We start from the raw sequence: 26,134 nt of genomic DNA on the forward strand, positions 1-26,134 counted from the left end.
AGGAGTTACTGTATATATATCAGGCCAGATCCTGCTTGCTTGACTCACACAAGAAATCACACTGAATTTAAGTCCTAATATACCTTTTGTAGAGCTCTATAACAAGTGCAGGACTTAGATAAACTAAGCTGCAACTTCTGAACAATGGGTAGTATCTGAAATCTCCTTCAAATAAAACGAAGTGATCTATATTAACAGTCCCAATGACATAATGTTTGTGATGTAGAAAGAAACCGTACACTGTACGGAAACCAGACCATGTTCTGTACAATGGGTAACATTACATGGCTTCCCTCTAATCATACAACTTGAATAGCTTTCATTAAACTAGAACAGAAAATCATAAAACACTTATGATTATCTGACACATATTCTAACAGCATGGAATACACTTTCTGAAATACCAGTGAAAAGGATATTAAAGCAGTCACTACTCCAGTAGCAGCTCCCATTGCAAAAGAGCCACTGAATATCCCAAGGAAGATGCCAATGGACTTAAACATTGCTGTGACATCAAACGTGTGGCTGTTGTCCCCCGCAGGCTGGTATGCTACGATTGAACTGGAAGAAATGAACACTCCTTAGTTTGGAAGGAAAGAAAGGTGTGTGGAGCTGCATGTTAATCTAATGGCTGTTGCATAAAAGGCAAAAACGGGACTTCAAGTAGTGTGCTGAAGCCACGCTGCGACTGCACCTGACTTCTCAGCACATCGCACCAGCTTAAGGAATCAAATCAAGCTCTCACTGTACTTTTGGACCCACCTATACTATTGGGTTTTGAGGAGATTTATTCTACTGTTTGTCCCCACAGGTAGCCAGGAGGAAGGAGACATTCCGTGATGATACTGACCCCTCACCACAGTCATCCATGCTTTTGCCATTTCCATGCCACTCTGCTAAAATATGCTCTACCTGGGGCTACCCTTAAAGCCCATGTTGGCACTTCAGCATAGTCCAGAATGGAGCAGCCCACCTGTTTCCCAGAGTGAGCAGTGAGAGCATATTACACCTGTGCTCTGTGAACTATGCTGGTTCAAATGATAGTGCCCCATGTGACTCTCCTTCTCTTGGACCCTAGCTCCCTAAGTAGCAGCATGATGCCTGGGAGCAGCCAAGGCACGTTTACCAACAAGCCCAGATGCTCTCACTGGCTGTGAGAAGTTTCCAGGGAGGCTCCCCAACTGTGAACTTGCTCCTCCTGATGATACGCAATACCCCAAATTTAGTGACTGTCTCATCCTGGCGCAAGTCCTTTTTGGACACTAAGCTGTGCACAATTGCTGCTTCGGTATGATTTTCCCTTTATAATTACACTTTGAGCCCTATCAGTTAGCCAGCTTTTAATCCATTAATGGGTGATGTGTTGATGTGTTCTAGTTCCTAATCAAAATGTTATGCAGTCCCAAGTCAAATGCCATGCAGAAGTCTATGTATATTACGTTAACACTATTACCTTCAGCAACCAAACTTACACTCCCATCAAAAAAAGATAAAACCCATAAACCTATGTTGACTGGCATTCAATATTTCCCTCTCTTTTAATTCTTTCTTAATCAAGTCCCATAGCAGCCATTCCATTATTTTGCCTGGGATCGATATCAGGCTGACTGGCCTGTAATTACCCAGGTCAGCCTGTTTACCCTCCTAAAATATTGGCACAACATTAGCTGTCGTCTAGTCCTTTGGAACGTCCTCAGTGCTCCAAGACTGATTGAAAATGAGTATTAATGGTCTGAGAGCTTCCTCGTCGACTCTTTCAAAACACTTGGATGCAGGGTATGCAGACCGGATGATTTTAAAATGTCTAACTTCAGTGGCTGCTGCTCCTGAGTTACTGTTGAAATGGAAAGTATTTCATCAACATCACACAATAGGAATATATCACCTGGCTTTTTCCCAAATATAGAATATATATTTTTTCCTGCATTATTACTGACAATTTTACCATTTCCATCTAGTAATGAACCAATATTATTAATAGGATTTTCTTCCCTCCTAACATACTTAAACTTATTGTCCTTAATTCTTTTCGCCATGCATTTCACCTTGTGTCCTCTTGCTTCCCTTATTAATTTTCTACAATTCCTAGTTTCTAATTTGTATTTACTAAATCAACTTCCCCCTTTTCCCCCCCATTTGTTTTATATATATTTATAGCTGCTTTCATTTCCCCTCTAAGCCAGGCTGATTTTTTAACCAGCATAGCTTTCTGTCTCACTTGTAAATGATAATTGGGAACTATTTAAGAATATTTTACTAGATGCCACATTTTTCTGCTTACGTTCTTTCTCCAAGCTGATTTGGCTCAAATTGTTTTCAGCTTTGTGGATTTGACCCTTTATAGCACCATATATTATTGGTTTGGATGTTATTCTATTTACACACAACAAATGTAATCAACTCATGACCACTTGCACCTAAACACCCACTAATTTCAGTTCTGTGATCAACTCTTCATTATCAGTCAAGATTAGGTTTGATACAGAGTTAGATCTACTCTAGTATAATGGGGGCTCTACCATGGCCACAAGCTGAGCTGGGAGCCTTTACAAACATCTTCACAACTTTACTAGATTTTTTATTTTGTTGTCTGATTCTGTGTCTCACTCTCCCTCCCCCAGCATCTAGAAAATTGAAAGGGCTTGTTCCACCTTGTTGGCTACCCAGTCCCCTACTGGCACCAAACCCTCTCAGCTCCATATCTTCCCCAAAACAGCAGCCTGGCCAGAAATGGGAAGTGGTGATGACAAAGAAGAGGGTAAAATGAAAAGGGAGGAAATCCACCTCCTCACCTTCCCACCACAACCCAGCAGTACACCACCATCCTTTGTCTATGGCGCCTGTCTAAGGACCATAATGCAAATCTTCTGGACTACAGCACAACACGGCCAGACTCTAGGGATGTGGAGACATGGAAGACCAGAACCCTCAAAGGGCCTTGAACTACATTACCCCACTCCTTCCCAAGCCCTCACTGTCACTTGTTGAAGAAACAACTCCTTAGAACACTACCCACTAGGATATATCCTAGGCACCTAAAGCCAAATTCTTGATCAATAATATCATTCAACGGAGTAGGAAAAAATAACCTGAAGCTCCTTCTGCCAAACGCAAAGTCAGCACCATCCCTGATCTCCTTTTGGATGAAACACCTGGCTTTGCTTACACCACTGGGACATGGTTCAATGAAACCTCTGATCCTACCCTGGCACAGCTAATCCCCCGAGCATACTCTGTATGTCACAAGCCAAGACAGACTCCAGAATGAACCCCTGGGTCCCATCACCCATGCCAAAGCTCAAGAAGCCCTGAAAAATATTAGAGCCACAACTGTGAAAGATCCATGCTCCTCCTGGCTGGTAAAAGTGAATGGGCACAGTCAATGCTTCCTTCAGAAGCACAGCAACCAAACTCCTTGAAAAATTCAACAGTTCACTAGTCCTCAAGTAGCCAATGTGTGATCCTGAAGCTCTCTCTAACTACCGTCACATATGAAACCTCTCATTCCTGGGAATAATCACTGAGAAAGTAGAAACCACTAAACTCCAACAATGTGTGACATCAGCCAACATCCTGGACCCCTCACAATAAGGGTTTGCACCAGGACACAGCTCTAGTGGCATTAAAAGATGATTTCCTCACAGTTGTGAACACAGGTAAGATTTCCAGACTCACATTGACGGCCTTCCCTGCAGCCTTTGACACAGTGGTCAACAAGGTACTGCTAACACTCCTACATGACACATGGCCCAGAGCGACTGTATCTCTAATTGTTGCTCTTTTCCAGTGCTCAGAGAGTGATGATGGTAACTGCTTCTCCTCTCTAAAGGCTCTCACCTGCCGGGATCCATCCTGTCTTCAACATCTCCATGAGACCACTGGGAGAGAGACTGGGATGCCATGGGCTTAGCTACCAACAGTATGCTGGTGGCACTCAACTCTTGCTCTCATTCTCAAATGATACAGCCACCCCTACTACTAAAATGCCAGGAAGCCTACAGGAAATTGGCTCTTGGACGAAGATCAACCGGCTCACGCTGAACCCTGGTGAGATCGAAGTGATGCAGGTTGAAAAGAAGAAAAGCTTTGAAGAGGTGGCCAAAACATTGTCACCACCTTCCATTGAAGGCACACAGTCCCATTTGTCAAAGTGGTGTGAAGGCTCAAGGCCCTGTGTGACTCCCCGCTAAGCTTGGATGGTCAGGTGGCCTCAGTATCACCTGCAGCTTGCTAGGAAACATCACCCCTTCCTCCCAGATGAGGATCTGGCCATAGTGATCCACGCATGTGTCCCCTGCAGGCTAGATCACTACAGCTCATGGTACTGGAAGCTGAACTTGAAGACAATGCACAGGATCCAGGTGGTACGGACGTCAGCTGCTCCCTTCTCCATGGCTCAGGCTGCTGTGAGCCCACCAGGTCTGTGATCAAGTCCCTCCACTGGCTCCCGGTCAGCTCCTAATGCCAGTTTATGTCCTTGGTTCTAATTTTCAAAGTAATTCATGGATCAATCCCCAGTTACATCAAAGACCAAGTTTTGATCTATGAACCTGTGATAGCTGTGCTCCTTGGGGACAATGCAGATCACACAGCTCAGGTGATCTGCCTATGGAACAGTCTTCCAGAGGAGATCAAGCAAAACCAGACCCTGACCATCTTTAGGAAACCCTGCAAAGCCTCTCTCTTTGATAAAGTCTTTCTGCCATAAGCAACAATTCAATCACTACTTTTATTCCTAAAGCCTTCCCAACCCCACCCCACCAAAGCCCAACAGACTCCAAAACTGTCCCGTAAAGGGAGAAGTGCCAGAGACTCCATGACACCCAACAGGGATTTCACTATTCATTTTCTATCGAAGATGCTCAGATACCATGGCGATAAACAGCTTCAGTCTTTAGGAACAAGTGTAACAACAGAGGCTTTGGCAATTTCAATGCCCCACATAGCTTCTGTCCACATTAAAACTTCAGTTAAACTGCAGTTTGTGGTTTTCTCCTGACCCACTATTTCAACAGATTCACATTATTACTAGATTGAATTTTAACGGTAAACTATCCAAGTTAAGGCTTTTTAAACGAATGCTGCACCACCCTATTCTAATGTTAATCTTTCCTTAGTTCTTTCCTAAGCAAGAGCAGCAAAATACTTAAATGTTTTTAAAAACCAACAACTATGCATGTAGTTTCCCCCTTGTTATAGTAAGAAAGTAGAGCAGAATACAATTTGCATTTACAAAGCACCTTTCGTGACTGAAATAGAAGTAGGTAATGCAAATGCACCACAACACAGCTAACTATTCAATTCATTCCCCTCCTTTCAACCCTGAGGGGAAACTGGAAATGGTTAAACTTAAAATTTAGGTTGACTTAGCTGCATCACTCAGGGGTCTGGAAAATTCACACTCCTGAGTGACAAAGTTAAGCCAATCAAACCCCCAGCATAGAAGCTGCTAAGTAGACTAAAGCAGTGCTTCTCAGCATCGGTCCACGAGCCGTCGGCTGCCAGTCCGCGGCGAGTTTTCTCATAAGAGCGTCTAAGAGGATAATAATATGGCACCGGTCCCTGGGACACTGGGGAAAAAAGGTTGCTGGTCCCCCATATCAGATAGCTTGAGAAGCACTGGACTAAAGAATTCCTCCATCAACGTATAGCTACTCCCTCTCAGAGAGCTGGATTAATTACAGCAATGAGAAAACCCCTTCCATCACTGTAGGACCCATCCACAGTATGCTACAGCAGCACAACTGCAGCGCTGTAGGACAAACAAACCCTAAGAGGGGGAAAGCTGTCCTGGAGATGCTGGGCAGGCAGGATCTAAGCCTACGTGCAATTCCAGAATTTTACCTAAGCAATCTCCAAAGACTTGCCTTTTTCTGTTAAATACTCAAGAACTACCTCAGTAAAAGGGAGACAACAAATCAGAGCTTTGGACTCCCAGCACAGTAATTATCTTCAACTGCAAACAAGACTGAGTTGACTCTCCTGTTGCACTTAAAAATTAGTTCTTTTTTTGTGTGTGTCAAGGAAGAGGTTTCTGTAGCCAACTTACTAAAGATAGGTAACCTGGTCAGTATGCTATGCAACTGGTATGCATCAAATCCTCACAAAGAGAAATCCTTGAAGATTATAGGTTTAGGTCTTCAATGTAATCAGCTAGTCACAGTAACACACTCTGTATCACAAACCTAGGGCATATTTTAAACAGCGTGTTTCTGTCTGCGAGGCCTCGTTACAGGACCATTGCTAAGAGGATGTGTATTAGGTCACTTAAAACACCTCTACCTTTGTCACTCTGCCCCATTTCGAGGGGAGGGCTACCCACAAACTTGCACCAAAATAACTCAATGGATTGTAGCTCATGCCATTTTTATGCTGGTACAAGGTGTCCAAGTGAATGTTCTGATTTCTGAAGAAGAGTGTTTTATTTCGATTTAATTTAATCAGAAGAGGATGCCCATAATCTGAAATATGAGCCTCCACATACAGAATTTGCACCAACACAACAAAAGGGATGAATTGCAATTGATTTATTTACTTAGGTTCTCACAGGCGAGTGGGTGTGTAGACCAGCCCTGAATTTCATCATTGTGATGTGCAACATATTCACCTCCTCTCACCCAGAATCTTGCCACACACCCTTCACGTTCAGTTTTATGCTGGGACACATCTTAAATATGGCTGGATCATGCAACACTTACATACTCTGGTGATGGACCCAATATAAAAACAAAAAGAGATTAATACAGATAGTCGAAGAGACATCAATAGGCTACTCCATTTAGTAAGTACTGCTCAGATACGAGGTGCAGGACTGATCCACACATTGTAATTAAAATGTGGACAATTATCAGTCTGGGTTCTCAAATATTTCAGAAGATCTAAATTATTTTCTGCATTCACGTTAACCATAAATGAATCTGCTATGATCACAAATACTATATATTTCAAAACAACTTTCATGACAACAAATACAATGAATATGCAGGAAAAATATGTTACAGATGCAGAAAAGTTTTAAAGAATCATAGAATATCAGGGTTGGAAGGGACCTCAGGAGATCTAGTCCAACCCCCTACTCAAAGCAGGATCACTCCTCAGACAGATTTTTACCCCAGTTCCCTAAATGGCCCCTCAAGGATTGAACTCACAACCCTGGGTTTAGCAGCCCATGCTCAAACCACTGAGCTATCCCTCCCCCAAAGCATCCACTTGATTTAGGGAGACACTGAATTTCTGTCACTGATGCTCTCAGTCCAGATGTTAACTACAGTTGCAACAACTGTCTTCTTCTCAATGCAATGGCAGGTGGAAGGTGAAAAGAAGCAGCTGCTTTCCCAAGTACTGCCACTAGAGGAAAAGCAAGTGTGTGTGGGTGGAGAATTATTTGAGAGTGATCTCAGCCGTGAGTAGCATTAGCAGCATGTCACAGCAAAAGAGCAGACGTGTTGTTCCTTTTTCACATTATAGGTGGGTGGTAAGATTCCCTATTGACTCATTCAATAGGCAAAATAAATAAATAAATAAAACATGCACTGTAATAGCTGTAATTATGGCCTCAGTGTTCCTTTCAATTCCCAGAAGCAGTCTTTCATTGATAGGCTAATTAGAGGGTGATTAATACAGAGAATTGTATTAGGTGGATTAGTAATGAATTCTGATTATTATAAACATTGATATTTATATTTTCTCTGATGCAACACTGGGTTATCTTTATTGTCTCACATGTGACATACATAACAATTAAAAACAGAACACACTTACGAAGACAGCACTATGGCAACGGCATCATTGAGGACGCTTTCACCAAAGAGAAGGGCATACAGCTCAACATCAACCTGAAGCTCATGGAATATGGCAAGAACAGTCACTGACAAACAGAAAAATAGAGACATTTCAAAGACGCCATTACTTTTTTTATGTAGATATATATAAAGCAAACCTGGCCTTTCTAGAATTCTACCTTCCTTCATATTTTACTAGTCTGCTTCTCAGAGTAACAATGCTTCATGCAGTCTTTGCTACTCTTCCCTGGGCCCACTCAACTTTGTGTTTTTTTTACAGTTTATGTTGTTTTTTACATGCAGAACAAGGACCTGTTTCTCCCCTGTATAATGAAGAGTTATCCCCTGTGGAGGCCTTTTTTAATTCTATCTTAATCTTGGAGTAGTCTTGATTTTATCATAAGATCTTAGAAGCGCTCGTTAATATCAGTATGAACCAATATCAAGGAAAGTGCCAGTACATGTAAGAATTTTGGGGTTATCTGGAAACAACAAAACAATGGGCCAAATTCTGCCTCCAGTTGCTCTGGTTTTACAGCAGTGTAACAGAGATTGGAATTTGATCTATTGTTTCTGCAACTGTTTGACTCTGAGTTGGTAATGAAAAGAAATCAAGTTTTATGGTCAGTTTTATGGGAACCGTAAGAATGTCTAGAATAAGCAAGATGTCATACAATGTAATCCTTGCTCTTGCCCCTGTGTGCCTTTGCATGACGCATTTCTCACATAGGCTTGGACTAATGCAATGTGACTGCCCTAAAAACCCTTTTAAAACAATTACCATATGAAAGACAAGAAACTCAGATATCCATATTCAAGGAGCTTTAACCCATTGACACACAAACAAAGGCATTCACTGATTGACAGGAGATTAAAATCCATGTACACTTCTACCTCCCTATGACGTTGTCCTTGGGAGCCAAAAAATCTTACCGCGTTTAGGTGAAACCGTGTTATATTGAACTTGCTTTGATCTGCTGTAGTGCACAGCCCTGCCCCCCCCCCCCCCGCTCCCCCTAGAGCGCTGCTTTACCGCGTTACATCCGAATTCATGTTATATCGGGTGGTGTTATAACGGGGTAGAGGTGTAATAAATACTCTATTCAGGCTGAAGCAGCATAGGACCCAATGACCAAAAACAGGTTGGTTCAAGAAAACATGCCCATTGCAGAAAGTCCCTAATGCAGATACTTCATTTTAAGCACGTGTTTAAGTCCTATTGACGTCAGGGAGACATACGCATGTACTTAACTGCCTTTCCTGAATGGGAGCCATAAGGAGAATCATTTGTCAAGCACTAACGATGTGCTTGGCGCTGCAGAAGACACGGAATAGACAATCCCTGCCCAGAAGAATTAACAGTCTCAACAAATGGACAACACAAAACACACTGGGAGAAGCTAGGACAGGATTTGAGCTCATATTTTAAAGTCTTCTGTTAAGGGGTAACTGTCAGTGTCACTTGACTGTATTAAGTGTACAGGCACAACTTTTACAGTATATTGAACAATACTACGATACCGTACAGCAATGCTACAAAACAAGGCAGTGACTCTATGCGAAGAGGATATGTTTTGGACCATTATTTTAGGATGCTATGGTGGTTTTTTTATTTTATTTTTTTTTAAACGGAAAGTAATTGTTGGGTGAGATAAGGAGGTAGGAGTCAAACTCCATCTGACAAGAATAACCATGGGCATTCATTTTATTGTCCAGATTGAGAAAAAGCCACAGGCATTGCACATACACAAAATCTGCCCACTCTGTACAACACAGGATGTCAATATCAGCTTTCAAACAGGTCTACGTGGGTATGTCTACATGGCATCTCGAAGGGTGCTTCTCAGCACAGGTAGACATGAGCTCCAGCCGGCCATGTGGCAGCATGGCCACAGCAGCACAGGCTACACACCTTAATGCAATCCCGCCTGCTCCCCGGGCACATACTCAGATGGCTGGCCCAAGCAAGCTCACCTGTGCCGCAGTGGCCACATTGCAATTTTTAGTGTAGAGCATTAGAGCAGAGCCAATGCATGTCTGTCTACCCGCACTGAGGGTTTGTTTACACCATGCAGCTTTTAGCGACAAGGCTGTGTCGACACAGCCTTGTCACTATAAGTCAGCATGCGTAAACGCTCTCTGCTGGTACTTTGTTGGCAATACTTTCAGCCCCATGAGCGGCATTAGCTTCGACAAAGCCGCGTTCACACTGCTACTCGCGTCGGCAAAACTTGTGTCTTTCGCGGGGGGCTTTTTCAAGTACAAAGTTTTTTTAAAACAAAAGTTTTGTTGACAACTTCTCAGAGTAGACATACCCTGGGAGATGCCCTCCCAGATGCTATGTAGACACATGATAAGAACAGCTGTAATTTAGGAGGCAGAGCTAGCTGCAGTGTCTCAGACCTCTGAAGGATTTACTCAAATTTGCTGAGAAGTAAGGGACCAATGGAAGAAATTCAAGTTCTACTCATCCAGAAAAAAAGAGGGCAAATTTTTGCTCTGTGTTCTTAGATTAGATTATACTGATGAGTACAAATGTGATGAAGACAGTTAATAAGCAAAAAAAAAACCTTGCTGCATTCAAATATAACAACATTTAGCATTCGTATAGCACTTTGTAAATCTAAAGAGCTCTGCAGATTGAAATTAATTTTTTTAAAAAAAAAAATCACCATTGTTCTTGTTATGGTTAGACAGAGCCAGTTCATATTTTAGATTAATATAAAAAAATCTTATCCATGCAAAACGTTGAGGCTAGAGATTGTCTAACACATACCCTGAAAACACCCTGAATTCACACACTTTGAGCAGTGCTGATTGCTTGCACAGGGTGCTAGAGGCTAACATCTGCCACACTCACTGTGTGCCTGAACTAAACCCCACTAAAGTCAACAGAAAGCCTCCCAACGATGTTAATGTGAGGACAAGGTTTTGGAGGGGGGCAGTTTTGTATATAATTCAAATATTATTTTTCTTGATGGAGATCAATTTTACCCCTAAAAATGAGTCATAATTTGCTTAAACTTCAAAACTCAGGGAAAGATGCCATAAGCCACACATCTCCCTTCCCACAACCCAAAACAGAACAATACTTTGGTAACACGAGAGGAGAAACAAGGATCACAATATACCTGGGTCAGTAGCTGATACTATTGCACCAAACAACAGACAGTCTGTAAAGTAAAAATCTCCTCCAAGTTGCCCGGTTACTTTCATCAGTGCTACGCAGCCGTACATGATTGACCTGTTGAATAAGCAGAGACATGCCTGGATATTTGAAAAGCATCTGAATATTGTTTTAACAATGCAATTCACTTGAATTTGCAAGTTTAACCCGTAAAGTTATCTCAATACACAATATTTTATTCAATATTCACATTAAACAAGAACCGCAGAGTTTGACGGGTTGGGCTGTGATCATAGATGAGGGCTCTTAGCGCTTTGCAGACTTGCCCCCAACTCCCACTTAACCAATAAACAGTGCTGTATATGTGGTTAGCAGCAAATGGATTTAACATCTGAACTACTCCGTGCATAAAGCTACTTAATACACGCAGTCTGACAGGATAAATATGTCAGCAGCTTGTGGAATGTGTAACACAGACCAATGCACCTCCCCCAGCTCACAAGTGGTTTAATTTCCACAATGTTTTATATGACTGGTCAATGTAATGACCTTTCACTGACTTTGGAACATGCCTCTTTCTCTCTCTTTTTTTAAGACGAGTCTATATGGAGGCTGAGGTTGCTTTGATCTTCCACAATCTCCTCTTGAGAGCATCCTATGTAATTCTCACATTTTTACTACTTAGAATAAGAATTAGTTCCCTCTGTCTGTATGGATGAATAATACTAAATAGAATCACAGCATGACAGAACCAACAATATCCGGGAGCAAACCCAAGCCCCATTAACTTGCCAATTTAACATGTCACAGTAATTCTCCTGCTCTCTTGCAATAGTCTTAAGGGACATTTTCAAACATAAATTTGCTTCAGTTACTGCTACATATGCACATATTGTATCCTGGTAGCTAAAAGCCATCACATCACTAATTATAGGTTAGATCAAACACAGCATGTGTGGGGGAAAGGGAAGGTATGAAATAGTTGGCTTCCTGGAAAGAAGAAAGAAGGGAAAAATCTACTAATTACTTCAACAGCCTTATCCTGTGTTACTTAGAGTAACTCCTTCTACCCTGAGGTACTTCCATATCTTTCAGGCAAAGAAAATTAAAATAGGTAATTTCATTTGTTAAAAGTTTACATCATCTTCTAGATTTCTGCTGCATTTCTGCAGTCTAGTAGGATTGTGCCCTACCACAGACCAAAAGAAGGGATCACAGCACAACAGCGTTCCATACTGCTCCTGAAGCAACTCCCAAAGTCCTTAATCCCTCTGGGAGATTTTTTTTATTGCTAACACTAAAATGACATTTGTGGAAACCACTACTCTTAGGCCAAGTTTTCAGTTTAGACACTATTACAGTTCTGGTGTTGAGGGGTTGTTTTTTTAAACCACTATGCAGTTTGTGCGACCCTCTATATTTCATACCAGTGCCTCACTAATTACTTATATCTACCAATTCTTTCACTGATCCAGTCTTGTAAGTAATACCTGGCATTTAAAGACCTGTGAAAATCTCTGGAAATCTTTTAAACCCAATTTAATATTTTTATATCAATATTCTATTTATTGCAGTAGTAACTAGAAACCAAGAAATACAGTATGATATTTGTGAGACCCTAATTGATCTTCAACACCTCTGAAAGGTAGGCAAATAGTATTAATTCCTCCTTTAAAGAAACTGAAACAGGGAGGTTGAGTATCTTGTCAGGGCTGGGATTAGAACCCAGGAGTCCTAGCTCTAAGTCCTGTGCTCAAATCGTATCACTCCATTTTACTCCACATTAAGGATATGTTATACTGCAAGTGAAGATGTGATTACAGAATGGATAGGCATCTCCATACTACCCTTAATCTAGCCAGCATAGGTAACAGCACCACAGATGTGTTGGCACAAACTAACAACCAGACTACAAGCCCTCCATATTGCCAAAACCTGTGGATGGACTTCAAATACTCACCCTATCACAAAACAGGAGATAGCCGTTCCAAGAAAAGCATACGCTAGGATGGACCCCAAGTTTCTGAAGAAATGCCTCTAGAAGAGAAGAAACACACTGCATTACAGCTGTACGGGGCTTTGTATTCAAACTGTTGGTACGCTCCTCAGACCATACACATTAAGGAAGTGCTGTCAACCTCTCATCTTATATTTTGATTGTAAATTCTCTGGGGCAATCAAAGTGTGTTTGTACAGCATCCAGCAAAGCGGGGTCTTGATCCATGATCTGACCCCTGGGTGCTACCACGATACTACTACTAAGAATTAATAATAAGGAACAAATTGTTTGCTTTTAGCAGCTTATTTAGCAGATTGCTGCTGCTGAGGACTGGGGGATTTCCAAGCCTGGAAGGATTGTTTCCTTTTACATGAGCCAAACAGGCTCATGTTTCCTTCCTTACATAGTAGCACTTCATAGATTTGGCTAGGACAAGGACCCTGATGCTCATTTCAAACCTGCAAAAAAGCTTCACATGACCTAATTTGATTTAAGTGCTTGTAAATGGTTTTGTAACAGCTGCCTCCCGGGGAACTCCTCAGGAAGTTTATGGTCTCCTCAGTGACCACAGCCAAAAAGCCGACTTCCCCTACCTCTGCTTTTTGTAAGCCTTGGTACCAATTGCCTCAATAACTTCTGGATCCCAAGAGACAGCTCTGACCCATACACAATATTCTAACACGTACTGGACTCAAGTCTCTGACATGGCTAGTTTCCATTTCCCCAGTCTTCGTTGCTTTTTTACAGGAATTCCCATACCTGATCCTTTATGCTTGTGTATTTTGAGGAGGGACACAGACAGAAATTTTACAAGGAATCAGGCAGACATGCACCTTCACATCTGAGTGCAAATCTGAACAAAAACTGGAGATTTCAGACAAAGATTATACAAGTCACAATTATATTTTTTAAGCTTTTCTCCTTTTTTTGTACACAAACACCACAGTATAGGACAGCATGAGAACCTTTGTGCTTAGTCACTCTGGCAATGACCACTCTAGAAATAACTAAGACAGAATGTAGGACTGTGCACTGCAAAGGAGGCCTAATGACCTTTGTTCTGTATTACTGCACTTTCAGAGCTACAAGCATTTTACACACCTCTGACTTTCAAATAAAATGAAATGCAATGAGACATACCCTTTTTAAGCTGTATCCTGCATAAAATATAATTGGAGGGAGTAAGATATTGAAAAACACTTCAGGATCAAAAGTCACCTGTTCAAAAAGAATAAAATCTGTTGAAGTTAAGATTTCATGAGACAAAAGAAATCACAGTAATCAGAATATGCTGCATATTTTATATATAATCAGACAAGACAGTTTGACATGAAAGCTACAAGACTAACAAGAGTAATATGACATGCAATCCTTTAATTTGTGCCTTGTACAATATAATTAGCTACTTTAGTAAGAATATATTTATTGTTCTGGTTTACGGTTTGAGCTCAATCCTGCCCCTGCTGCAGCTGAGAACAAAATTCCTATCTGTTGCAAAGGGGACAGAATTGGACCCATTTAACAAATCCTGTCTTGGACATTTACCAAGAGCTATGCCGTGCAACATTTCCAAGCACAAAGCAGCTCACCTTTCTCAGCATTTCATTATCTTGAACGTTATTAAGTTCATGAGGGCTGATTTCCCCCTTCAGGGTATACTCATAATATTTCCCACTAACATTTACTAACAAAGTAGCTGGACTGGTCTGCACTTGGCAACTTAAGGTCACGTTATTAACATCGCTGGGAACGTGAATTCCATATCGAAGGATGACGCCCATCAGAACACCTGGAAATAAAGACACAAAGTGTTAGCCTTGCAACATCTGTAAATATTAACCATCTAATTTCCACCAGGAGATGTGGTAGCTAAACTCTGAATTTGTGCGAGCTCCTCACCAGCTTCTCAGAGCAGTAAAACCTAAAACCTGTTTTAAAAAAGAAAATTCATCAGAACATCTTCCTAGCATACTGACCTGCAGAATGCACATATTGGTAGCACACCGCTTCGCAAGGGTGGAAAGAATTAGCATTTGCTAGGATGCAGCTATTATATCCAGGAAACACACCTCAGATGTGGGCAGACAAACCATATACATCCCACTGACTGGAAACTCTCCCACGTATAAACAGTTCATACACAGAAACTGCCCTGTTTCCCATGACACCTTCCCAAACTATAAACATTTATATAAAAGAAGAGAATAAAATACTTACACTGCTGAGGGAAAATACACAGAGATGGTTGTGCATTCTTTTTAGAATTGAGGAATACATACTTATTAGTGTGTTAGGGCGCCATAAAGGCTTTAGAGGATTGAAAGATTTCTAACCAGGATAAAAGATCTCTTCCAGGTTGATAAAAAAGGGGCAGTGTCAATACTAGAGTCCCAGGTGGAAATCAGTCCTGCCAACTTGTTAGGAAGGTGTTTAGTGCAGTGTAGCACCTGGAAACGAGGAAGAGGAATGATGTGGAGCTGAGTTTAAGACTCCCTTTGCTTGGTCAGTTGACTGTATTGCAAATAAAAGGCACTATACAAATTGCAGGTCCATGCACTAAAACCACAATATTGCAAACCGGCTGATCAGAAAGCACCTAGCATATTGCTGCTGCCAGCTCACGAGTTGTTATTGACTCAGCTGATTCGTAGGGGCAGGGGGATACATTTGCCATAGAATAAGGACAATGCTGTGCATTCCTTTCATATAGAAAACACTCATCTTTTATGTAACACTCAAAGAACATAAGAATCTTCAACTTTTTTTACTGGCATAAGGGCAATCTTAACGTGCTAATTATTGCACAAATTCACCAGTATTAAAGTTATACTGAAAGTCCCAGCTTCACCCACAGAAGCAAAGTGACCAAGAATTAACGAGAGGAGCTCTCAGAATAAAGTTCTTCTTAGGTTTTTGCCTGCTCCAGATTTTTCAAGTGTACACGACAACTAGTACCCAAAGAGAAACCTGACTGGACTGATGTATGGGGTGTTAAGCCCCTCTTCGTATGCACAATGGATGTATTGTCTTGGAAAGAGATGATTTTAGGACTGTCATGAATATCTGAAACTGTAAGAATAACCATCAACCTCGTCAGTCTCCTTAATACAACCCAGGAGGTTCATTCAGTGATCATTTTAAACATTTCGAAGCTTGTAGGGCTTGATAAGACCCTCCACAGGACACCTGCTTTGTGAATTTCTAAGGGCTCATGTCTTTCTTCATCTGCTTCACATCTTTTAATCTTTGCAAAGTAGTACTTCATTTGATCAAGCTGGTTTGCTAGCAGGTGCCTTTCTGCACTTTGCAGTCCAGCTTTCAGTCTAACACAAACAGATCTGTACATGACCCTGTGCACATACGAACAATTTAGAGGCATCCTAACAATACTTGCTTCTAAGTTAAAATTCCTCAACACCTGTTGCTCCTTGCAATATCCTGTCAAATAAATTTCTGGTTCCATGGAAAGCAGGAGAGGGAAAGGATTGGATAAACCTATAATGTCTGCTAAGAAGACCATCTGAGCCCTAAAGATACTGTATCTTGTGTGTGTTAACAGAGTGAAGAGTCTGAAAGACAGCATGTTAAAGAGCAAAAATAAGTCCCCTTACTATAAACGGAATCACTAAATAGTACGCAAAAATATATATACACATACACAAAAATGAGAGCTCAAGCACCCTGGGTCTGACCCAGAGGGCGGCACATCCTCACTTCTAAATGCACATTTGTCATTCAGATTTACCTATGAGGGAGGGACAATGTTGCTATGCCCAAAACAAATCTGTTTTGACAATGGTCCAGTGTTACGTTGAAGATGAATACTGAAACATGGGAGACACCTAGGCAAAATCCTGCTTGCCTTGCATTGGTTTTAGGTGTAACTGACCCTCTCAACAGAAATTTTGTGGCTTTAAGACAGCATTAGTTTGAAGGGCCAGGGATAAATCCCTAGATGACAATAAACTTCAGAGAGACAAAGTGGGTGAGGTAATATTTTTTATTGGACGAACTTCTGCTTTCGAGCCACACAGTGAGCTCTCTCTCTCTGTACCATGTGTATATGTTACTACTTCTTACCGTTGCTGGGGAATAGTATAAAATCTCAGGCCAAGATTGCTGGCTTGGAGCTCCACTCTGGTGATGCCACAATCTGAGCTGGTTTATTGTTTTAGTTTGGTAACACTTATAAAAACCTCTCCCTGAACCTGGCCTGGAGGTGGCGAGCCTGCTGATGCGGAGAAGCAAGGGCATGGAAAGTTTAAAGGCCAGGATGGCAGATTAATTGGATCATTTTGAAATAAGAAGCTAAAGCAAACAGTTTTCATCACATTTACCTTTCCAACAAACAGTGGAGTCTCATAGGCTTTTTAGGTGTTTCTGAATATTTCTGAGCTAGGGTTTAAAATTAAGATTACGTACTGTCTATGAACACAGCTTTAATTCTCTTACATTTTGTGATGCCTGGGTTGGGAGAACTTTGTTTTAAACATCTGCGTGAAGCACAAAGACCATCAAAATGCTATTTTCCAATGTGCTGAAATAATTCACTGCTGTGCCTACCTCTTTTATTGCAGGCAGACTTTAGCCTACAGCACAATTTATGAGAGAGATACAAACTCAGCAAGAGAAAGAGAGAGAGAGAGGTTATAATTTACAGTGAAAATATGAAAAAGCTGAACCCTAGCATTGTGTTTTACTGGCAAGAGATACAGCTGAAAGAGATCAGATATCAGTGCTTTCTAATGGAATTAGCAGCTAGGTTTTCAGCCCAGAATCAGCTAATTCTTCACAATACCATCCAACCCAACATATGTTACACCTGTGCTGGCATCCTCTGTGCTTAGTTAGCAGCTTTATAGTACCCAAACTCAAATTCTGATGGATCAGAAATACTGAGTCCAATTTACTTGAGAGTCTGAGGACTTACAGGCAAAGATGAAGCTTAAGTAGTTTACTTTGTGCAGTTTTTAGCTAGCCGTTGTTGAGCAATCAGGGTCCAAACAGCTTCTACAGCACTTCAAGAGATTAGCTTTCATTTTTCCTAATTCCACACTTGTGATCAATCTTCAAAAGAGGCAAATTTCCAATATTTCCCCTAAAGCCATATAGAGGCAGAGAATGGTACAGCTTTTCCTATGCAACCCCTGAAAAAGTATGTATTTGGTGTTATTCATTCAGCTATTGATTCTCTAAACTCAGTTTAGGAAAGTGCAGATGGAAAAAAAGCACATTACAGATTAGTCTAGGATCCAAATTACATGACTCATCCTCTAGAAATGATGGGAGAACAACCCTGGAATGGGATAAGGGTAATGGTAGAACAAAGACGATAACCTGAAGCGACAAGTGGAGTCAAAAGGAAGTCTGAAAAACTGTGTAACTGCCATCTTGGCTGACACACCACGGATCTCCAGAAATAAAAGCATGAGTTATTACAGCTTGGGCTAAAGAACTAAGTTTCTCTAGCTGGGGCTGTACCAACTCATACGCACATGGATGGAAACAACCTTCCTTCATTTGTTTTAAAATTAATGAGAAAATAGGGCACCAACACCCAAGAAGCTGAATGGATAAAAATCACAACTTTTGGACAGTGTTTTTGCTGAGGACATTTGCAGTACGATAGCTACCAGCTTGATGAGCTCAATCACAAGCACCTAATCATGCAATGCCAATTAGAACTAAACCAACAAGAAAACTGAAATAAAAGCCATTTAATACTAGCAACAATATTAAATACTGGAGGCTACTTTTCAATCCTAAACATATACTTAGTAAGGACTTGTCTAGACTAAGATTTGTGGACAAGTCATAACCTGACTGTTCCTTTTAGCTCAATTCTAGCTCTCTCTGCCCATACTCCTAAACCCCTCAATGTGTTGATTCCATCATGTCATCTCAGTTCCACTGCTGGTTTCAATCATGTCATCTTGATCATGTTAATACCCATGAAGCTCCACGATAAGGCAAGATTCCAATGTTGATCCAAATCAGTCCTCCAGTGGTACGACACAATGCACGAAAAGGTCATCTATCTGCCCATCACCCCTCTCTCCACTGCATCAGTCAGCTCCTGAGTCTTGAAATACCTGCAACTACATAGTGCACCTTTGTCAGATAACTCACTTCCTACAGCTAAAGAGAATTCTCAGTATGGTATCATCTCTCACTACAGCTCAGCCCAGGAATCCAGGCTCACAAACAGCTAAGCAACACACAGGGAAGGAAACTAACAAGCAGATAACAGAGAGATGGAGTGCTGCCTTCTGGCCCCATGGATTTCTGGAACTGGTGAAAGGATGGAGTGTGGGAATTTTCATTCAAGTGACTTTTCCATGCACAATCCCCACATAGACAGAGAAGCTCTACCACAAAGCCCTTCAAAGTCAGCTGGATCCAGGAACTCAGCGATGCTTGGCACAAATCACTGCATTTAATGGGATTGAATGCTGTGAGAATGTAGACACGAGGAGGCTGAACAAATCCTAGATACATGCGTATGAACAGAGCATGGATGCAATCCACCAGATTAGTTTTAATGGAGATATAGAATGCGAGTTAACAACAAATGAGTTAACTCTAATCTAGACAAGGCTTGGAATGGCACAGTTTAAATCACTTGTAGCCCACCGGCCTTACCCTACCTATTATAACCCCAAAATACAGTTAATACTTTGCAGAGATCACAGACACAGTCTAATCAGTTATTGATTAGAAATGTTCAGTTTTGAGCAGCATTTCATTAAAAAAACAAAAAAAAAACCTGATCAGAGAGAGACTGTTATACATCTTTGTAGAAATTACCCTTTTTGGAACCCATCCAACCAAATTATAAAGGGTTGCAAAGGATATTTTCCTGCACAGAATTGCTTCTATACAGGCCACATTACACCTCAAATAATATCTATTTCCCACTTGATTGCTTCATTCTAGAGAAGTATTCAGAGGTGGAACTACAACCTGGATGATAAGTGCTCTTAACATGTGAACTAGAACAGTTTCATCTGCTCAAAGACAAACACTATGGGGCAGATTTCCAAAATGACCCAAGAGATTTAGGAGCATGTCCCTCAAACTGCCAAGCACCCATCCTTAAAACAACGGGGTTGTGCTCCTGAATTCCTCAGGTGCTTTTGAAAACACCGCTTCAAGTATTTGTCTGCATTTGGGATTTCTGAATCCCCAATGTAACTACATTGTACTGGTACAAGCCCCACTTTACAGAACTACAGCACAGATGAACTGGTGCAAAAATCCCTATAATAGGCAAGCCCTAAGGTCAATTCCTAAATCACCTCAGGCACAGAACAGGACCTCCTTTCTATTATTTACCTTCCGTTAACTTACAAGGGATTGACTGTATTGCATCTGCTTGACAATCCATTTGTTATGGGGTAATCATGCTGCAAGGCTACTTGTTAACTGGTTTCCTTTCAATGGTATTTAACAACAAATTGAACAGCTTTCAATGTAGGTGTTCGCATAGAATATTGAAAGTGAAATGGATTGATAGAATAAGTAATGAAGAGGTCCTAGCACAGCAAAACTATCTACAACAATACAAGCAGGATGAAAGAAGAGTGAGCCATATTTGGGACATATTTTAAGAAGGCCTGGTAACAGGCTACCTAAATAAGCATTTCTTCTGCAACCCCCGGGCAAGAGATGCACGCTCCATATCTGATAACAGCTGAAATAGCATTATTACACTGGAATATAAAAGACATGGAAAAATGAGCCTGTGATAGGGATGACTGGTACTGTGTGACTTCTGCCTCATGCATCTGATAGCGCAGGAAGAATGATGAGGACAATAATGGTTTAACAACGCTATTTAACAAACGGAGTACTTTACATCTTCCGGGTGCAATGCAAATACTCCCCCTACCACAGTAAGTATTATCTCCACAGTACAAAAGGGGGAACTGACAGAGGCTGTGATTGGATTAGTCTGAGAATAAACCAGCCACAGAACACTGGAATTTCATTGCCTAATGAGAAAGTCTTATGTTGTCACAAATCCACTGCCACCCAGGACTTCCCTGGTCTCATCACGCTGCATCACAGGATGTAGTGAAGACAGTGGTAAAGAATTCTTGTCCTCCTGCCCTTTGTACAGCTCAGTTCTGTGTTAGAATTAGCACTAGTGCTCCAGGCCAAGATTTTAAAATGTGACTAGTTATTTTGGGTGCCCAACTTGAGATACCTTAAAAGAAGCTAATTTTCCGCAGGAGGGTGCTCAGCACTTTCTGACAGTGAGGACCCACTCTTGTGTCCCAAGTTGGGCACCTAGAATCACTAATCACTTTTGTAAAATCTTGGATCCACAGACTCACACTTTCATTGATGACAAGCTCTATTACCTCTGAGATTCTTACAGACATAGCTCTGCACAGGACTGCACTGAGGTCCACCTCCAGGAGACAAATTGCAGGATTAGGGCCTCTATGTGTAACCTCTTTGCCACAAGCGTCAGTTGGTCAGGAATTATATAAACACTCCAGCGTGATTCCTTATGGCCATTAGATGTAAGATCTCTAGTCTTGATATGATGCAATATATAATGTATTTATTTAAAAGAAGCTTAAAACACCCAGTAAGTAACATGCTATACACATACCTCCCAGGCAAAGAACACGGCCTAGAATCTGAGCAAGTCTCTGTCATCCTCTTAGCCTACTGCACCTTCCTTACTCAGTTGTCAGAATCATGTGAAATCAGTTGTCACAGAGTGACATCTGCACTCAGGAACATTTTTAACAGGCTGCCCCCATCTGAAAAGACCACTTTCAATATTCCCAAGACCTCTTAGCTAAAATACATTTCCTTGCAACCTTTAAAGACACACCTCTGCTACTATATAGACCTTTCATGAATCCCTGAGTTAGAGTTAGTTCAACCTCTCATGACCAAACCTTTCTTATGCAGGAATTGTGCCCAGTAGTGGATGCTGAGGCTAAGCTGGCGGCTCAGTGAGGGAGATCCCAGATGGGCATTTTCCTGGTCAGTCTCACCATAAATCATGGTCTCATCTCACACAGAAAGTACATCACTGTAGGTAACGGCCAGGTCAGTCCCATGCAGCAAGTGCCTGATGGGGTTACAGAGTGGGTGCTAGATGAGGGGTGCAGGGTGCATGGAGGGGTTCGTGTCCTGGCTGGTCTCATGCAGGCAGCGAGCACAGGGACGGGTCTGACTCAGTGGATAGGAGATGGGGTTATTTGTTGGGTGGCACAGAGGATGCTTACTTAGGTCCTGGGAGAGTGTCTCACTATAAATTGTTGCCAGGCAGATCCTGTGCAGTCAACATGCCCCAGCAATGGGAGCCAGATGGGTGGATAAGTGTTGGGTGTCAGTTCAGTGGGTGGGTCTGGATGGCTTGGGGGCAGGGTGGGCGTCTCACTGAAGACATGGCCAGGCTGATCTCATGTAGGAAGTGAGCCTGGAGGGTGGCTGCTATCAACTGGTTACTGGGTGGCAGCTGAGAGTCGTGTGACCACTTGCGGATGGATGCTGGGGATTGGTTGCTGGGTGGGTGCTAGATGAAGGTGCTAGGGGCTGGTTGGGGGCTAGATGAGGGGTTGGGGGTTGATTGCTGGGTGGGGGACAGATGGGGAATGCTCGGGGCTAGATGAGGGGGCTGGTTGCTGGATGGCAGCTCAGGGGGTGGGAGCTGGGGGTTGGTTATGGGGGGGCTAGATGAGGGGCTGGTTGCTCTGTGGCAGCTCGGGGGTGGGAGCTGGCGGTTGGTTATTGGGGGGCTAGATGAGGGTGATGGTTGCTGGGTGGCAGCTCAGAGGTAGGTACAGGAGCCAGCTGCTAGACATCAGCCGGGGGTGGGGGCTGGGGTTGGTTATTAGGGGGCTAGATGAGGGGGATGGTTGCTGGGTGGCAGCTCAAGGGGTAGGTGCTAGGCGTCGGTTACTAGGCAGCAGCCGGGGCTGGGAGGTGGTTACTAGGGGGCTGGTTACTGGATGGCAGCTCAGGGGTGGGTCCTGGCGGTTGGTTATTGGGGGGCTAGATGAGGGGGTTAGTTGCTGGGTGGCAGCTCAGGGGGTAGGTGCTGGGGGTCGGTTACTAGGCAGCAGCTGGGGCTGGGGGATGGTTAGTAGGGGGCAAGATGAGGGGGCTGGTTGCTGGATGGCAGTTCAGGGGTAGGTCCTGGCGGTTGGTTATTGGGGGCTAGATGAGGGGGTTGGTTGCTGGGTGGCAGCTCAGGGGTAGCAACGGGGGCTGGTTGCTAGGCAGCAGCCAGGGGTGGAACCTGGGGGTTGGTTATTGGGGGGCTAGATGAGGAGGCTGATTGCTGGGTGGCAGCTTGGGGATGGGGGCTGGGGGTTGGTTATTGGGGGCCAGATGAGGGGGCTGGTTGCTGAGTGGCAGCTCAGGGGTATGTACGGGGGCCGGTTGCTAGGCAGCAGCCAGGGGTGGGAACTGGGGGGCTAGATGAGGAGGCTGATTGCTGGGTGGCAGCTCAGGGGTGGGTCCTGGGGGTTGGTTATTGGGGGGCTAGGTGAGGGGACTGGTTACTGGGTGGCACCTCGGGGGTGGGAGCTGGGGGGTGGTTATTGGGGGCTAGATGAGGGGGCCGGTTGCTGAGTGGCAGCTCAGGGGCGGGTACGGGGCCGGTTGCTAGGCAGCAGCCGGGGGTGGGAGCTGGGGGTTGGTTATTGGGGGGCTAGATGAGGAGGCTGATTGCTGGGTGGCAGTTTGGGGATGGGGGCTGAGGGTTGGTTATTGGGGGCTAGGTGAGGGGGCTGGTTGCTGGGTGGCAGCTCAGGGGCGGGTACGGGGTGGTTGCTAGGCAGCAGCCAGCGGTGGGAGCTGGGGGTTGGTTATTGGGGGCTGAGTGAGGGCGCTGGTTGCGTTGTGCAGCTCAGGGGCGGTACGGGCCGGTTGCTAGGCAGCAGCGGGGGTGGGGCGTGTTGCGGGCGGCGCCGGCGCCCTCACCGTAGTATCATGGCCAGGCCGTATCTCGTCTGCAGTAAGGGCGCAGCCCTGGCGGTGCTTGAAGAGCCACGATGTGTAAGATGGTGAGGGTGAAGCAGCGAGTATGAGATGAGGAGGTTGGCGTCTCCGAGTGTACTCTCTCGCCGCCTTCTCGGACAACGATTCCCTCCATTAGGGCCACGGGCCGGCGGCCTCAACCCCCGCCGCCTCCCCGGCACCGCGCGCAGCCCAGCCCGGCCGCCAGCAGCACAGCGACTAGCATAGCACACCAGCCCCCGACCTGGGCCAGCGCTCGGCCCCCGCGCGCAGGCCCTGGCTCCGGGCTTCCCAGGGCCTCGCTGGCGAGCGGGGCTCGCGCAGGCGCCGGGGCGGCCAGCGGGGGGCGGCCCGGGCGCGGGCAGGCCTGGGGATGCCGTGGGGGTGGGGTTAGGGGGCGCAGGGCCTGGCTGTGCACCGGGGACCCGCTCTGCGCAGAGCCTGCTTGGCACGGGAGGGGGGGTCACAGCCGGGGCAATCGCCCAGCCTCAGCCGCTGGCTCACACCGGAGGAGGAGTTCGCAGGGCTCCCGGCGGCCACCTGATGAGCAGGTCTTGCTGTAGCGGAGTAACTGCCAGGCAGAAAGAGCATCCTCAGCTTCGTGGCTAGCCCCCGTCTGCCCTCGAAACCCCCCTTGTCTAGACTCGCCCAGGAGTTTGGGGGCGCTTACAAACCCCGCAGGAATGGAGCTTATTCCCAACTCTGAACAAAACATGGCTCTTTCAAAAGTTTTCAATTGAACGTTGACTTAATACAACAGGAACCTTAAATTGCTGTCGAACCCAAGTTCCACAAAGCACAAGAACAGAGAGGGCACTTTATTCCGGCACTCTTTTCTCTCAGAGTAAATTAGAGCAGCACCAGGGCAGCCCTAATTTATGTTCAACTGCAACATCCCCTAGATTCCATTTAATCAAGTCAGAATAGGAAGAACACACCGTCCGCAGGGATATCCACTGATTGAAGGGTAGGAATGGAGAGCTACCCCGACAGCTGAAATGCTTGTTTCTTTTAGTGCAGACAAAGTCTGAGACTGTATAGATGGAGGGATACAAGGAAGTCCCAGTCAAATGATTAAAAACTCTAAAACAATCCTTACGTGGTTTTTAGTACATACATGACATGTAGAGCATGATGCGGTGCAGAATAATTTTATCAGCTCTCATTTTTTATGTTCTGCATAATTTGCTCATGGCTTCACCCCTTGTAATGCACTCATCCCAAACTCATGCTAACAAAACCTCTCTCCCATGCCATAATGTATTCCTATTTGTTTAAATATTATTTTTGTTGTAAATTTCCATTTAACTGACCTTTAAGGTATTAAAAGCAATCATTGCATTTTACTATAGGGCAAATCTTGTTAGACCATTAGAATCAACCAAATTCTATCTATTTCCTAGCTCCAATATGTTGGTTTTTGAACAAGAGGAAGAACAAATTTAATGATCTTCTGTCCTCACCCCCTCCGTGACAAGGTACTCTAATTAGTGTTTCTTGAGAAAAGACTACAAATCTAATCCTGCACTCTACACAGCCAGAACTCCCATTGATTTAACGGGGCTACGTATGCAGAGACAACAATGCAGATATGTACCTACAAGGATACATTTATCCAAGTGGGAGATAAAAGGTAGCCCCAAAAAGTTCTCATAATTAATTTCAAATTTGATTAGGATGAAATTATAATTCAGAAAAGTGTGGGTTTTACAAAAAAAAAAGATTTGCTCCAAATTATTTATTGTAAGACAGCCTGAATTATGAGAGAAGTCAGGGAAACAGGAGATGGCATTTTTAATGTCTGGCTATTTCTTAACACAAACACATCACTCTCATAGCCATCTTCTTAAACCTCTGGTTCACAAAATCTCCATAATCCTTTACCAGTGCCCATAAGAAAAATAATGAGGGAGGGCAAAGTGCTACCATCTCCCCTAAGGAAACCCTTGAGAGAAGACAAAGTGGGTTTTTTTACCCACAAAAGCGTATGCCCAAATAAATCTGTTAGTCTTTAAGGTGCCACCAGACTCCTTGTTGTTTTTGTGGATACAGAGGAACACAGCTACCCCCTGGTAGTAGAGAGAAGCTGTCAAATAATCATTGGTTTGTGCATAGAAAGTGGGAAAAACCTGGAGGATCAAAAATGAATACATATTAACATGCTGTGTCTGTGATTAAAGTGGGATAAAGGTGTGGAGATGGCTTAGTGGGATGATCATGCATTGGCAGCAGAAGATG

General features: G+C 43.5%; 1 protein-coding gene across 1 annotated transcript in view; it reads right to left on the reverse strand.

Moving 5' to 3' along the window:
* SLC9A6 (solute carrier family 9 member A6) overlaps positions 1-24,052 on the reverse strand; it is a 36,657-nt gene extending 12,605 nt beyond the window's left edge. The window contains exons 1-7 of the mRNA XM_032773168.2: positions 23,861-24,052; positions 14,497-14,696; positions 14,048-14,125; positions 12,869-12,945; positions 10,913-11,025; positions 7,762-7,867; positions 420-561 (exon numbers count right to left, since the gene is read on the reverse strand). Of these exons, the coding sequence (XP_032629059.1) occupies positions 420-561; positions 7,762-7,867; positions 10,913-11,025; positions 12,869-12,945; positions 14,048-14,125; positions 14,497-14,688 (708 nt within the window). The 5' untranslated portion in view covers positions 14,689-14,696; positions 23,861-24,052. The remainder of the gene's footprint in view (positions 1-419; positions 562-7,761; positions 7,868-10,912; positions 11,026-12,868; positions 12,946-14,047; positions 14,126-14,496; positions 14,697-23,860) is intronic.
* Positions 24,053-26,134: the final 2,082 nt, after the last annotated feature.

This window comes from Chelonoidis abingdonii, chromosome 8, assembly GCF_003597395.2.
Source record: "Chelonoidis abingdonii isolate Lonesome George chromosome 8, CheloAbing_2.0, whole genome shotgun sequence".
Lineage (NCBI taxonomy): Eukaryota > Metazoa > Chordata > Testudines > Testudinidae > Chelonoidis > Chelonoidis abingdonii.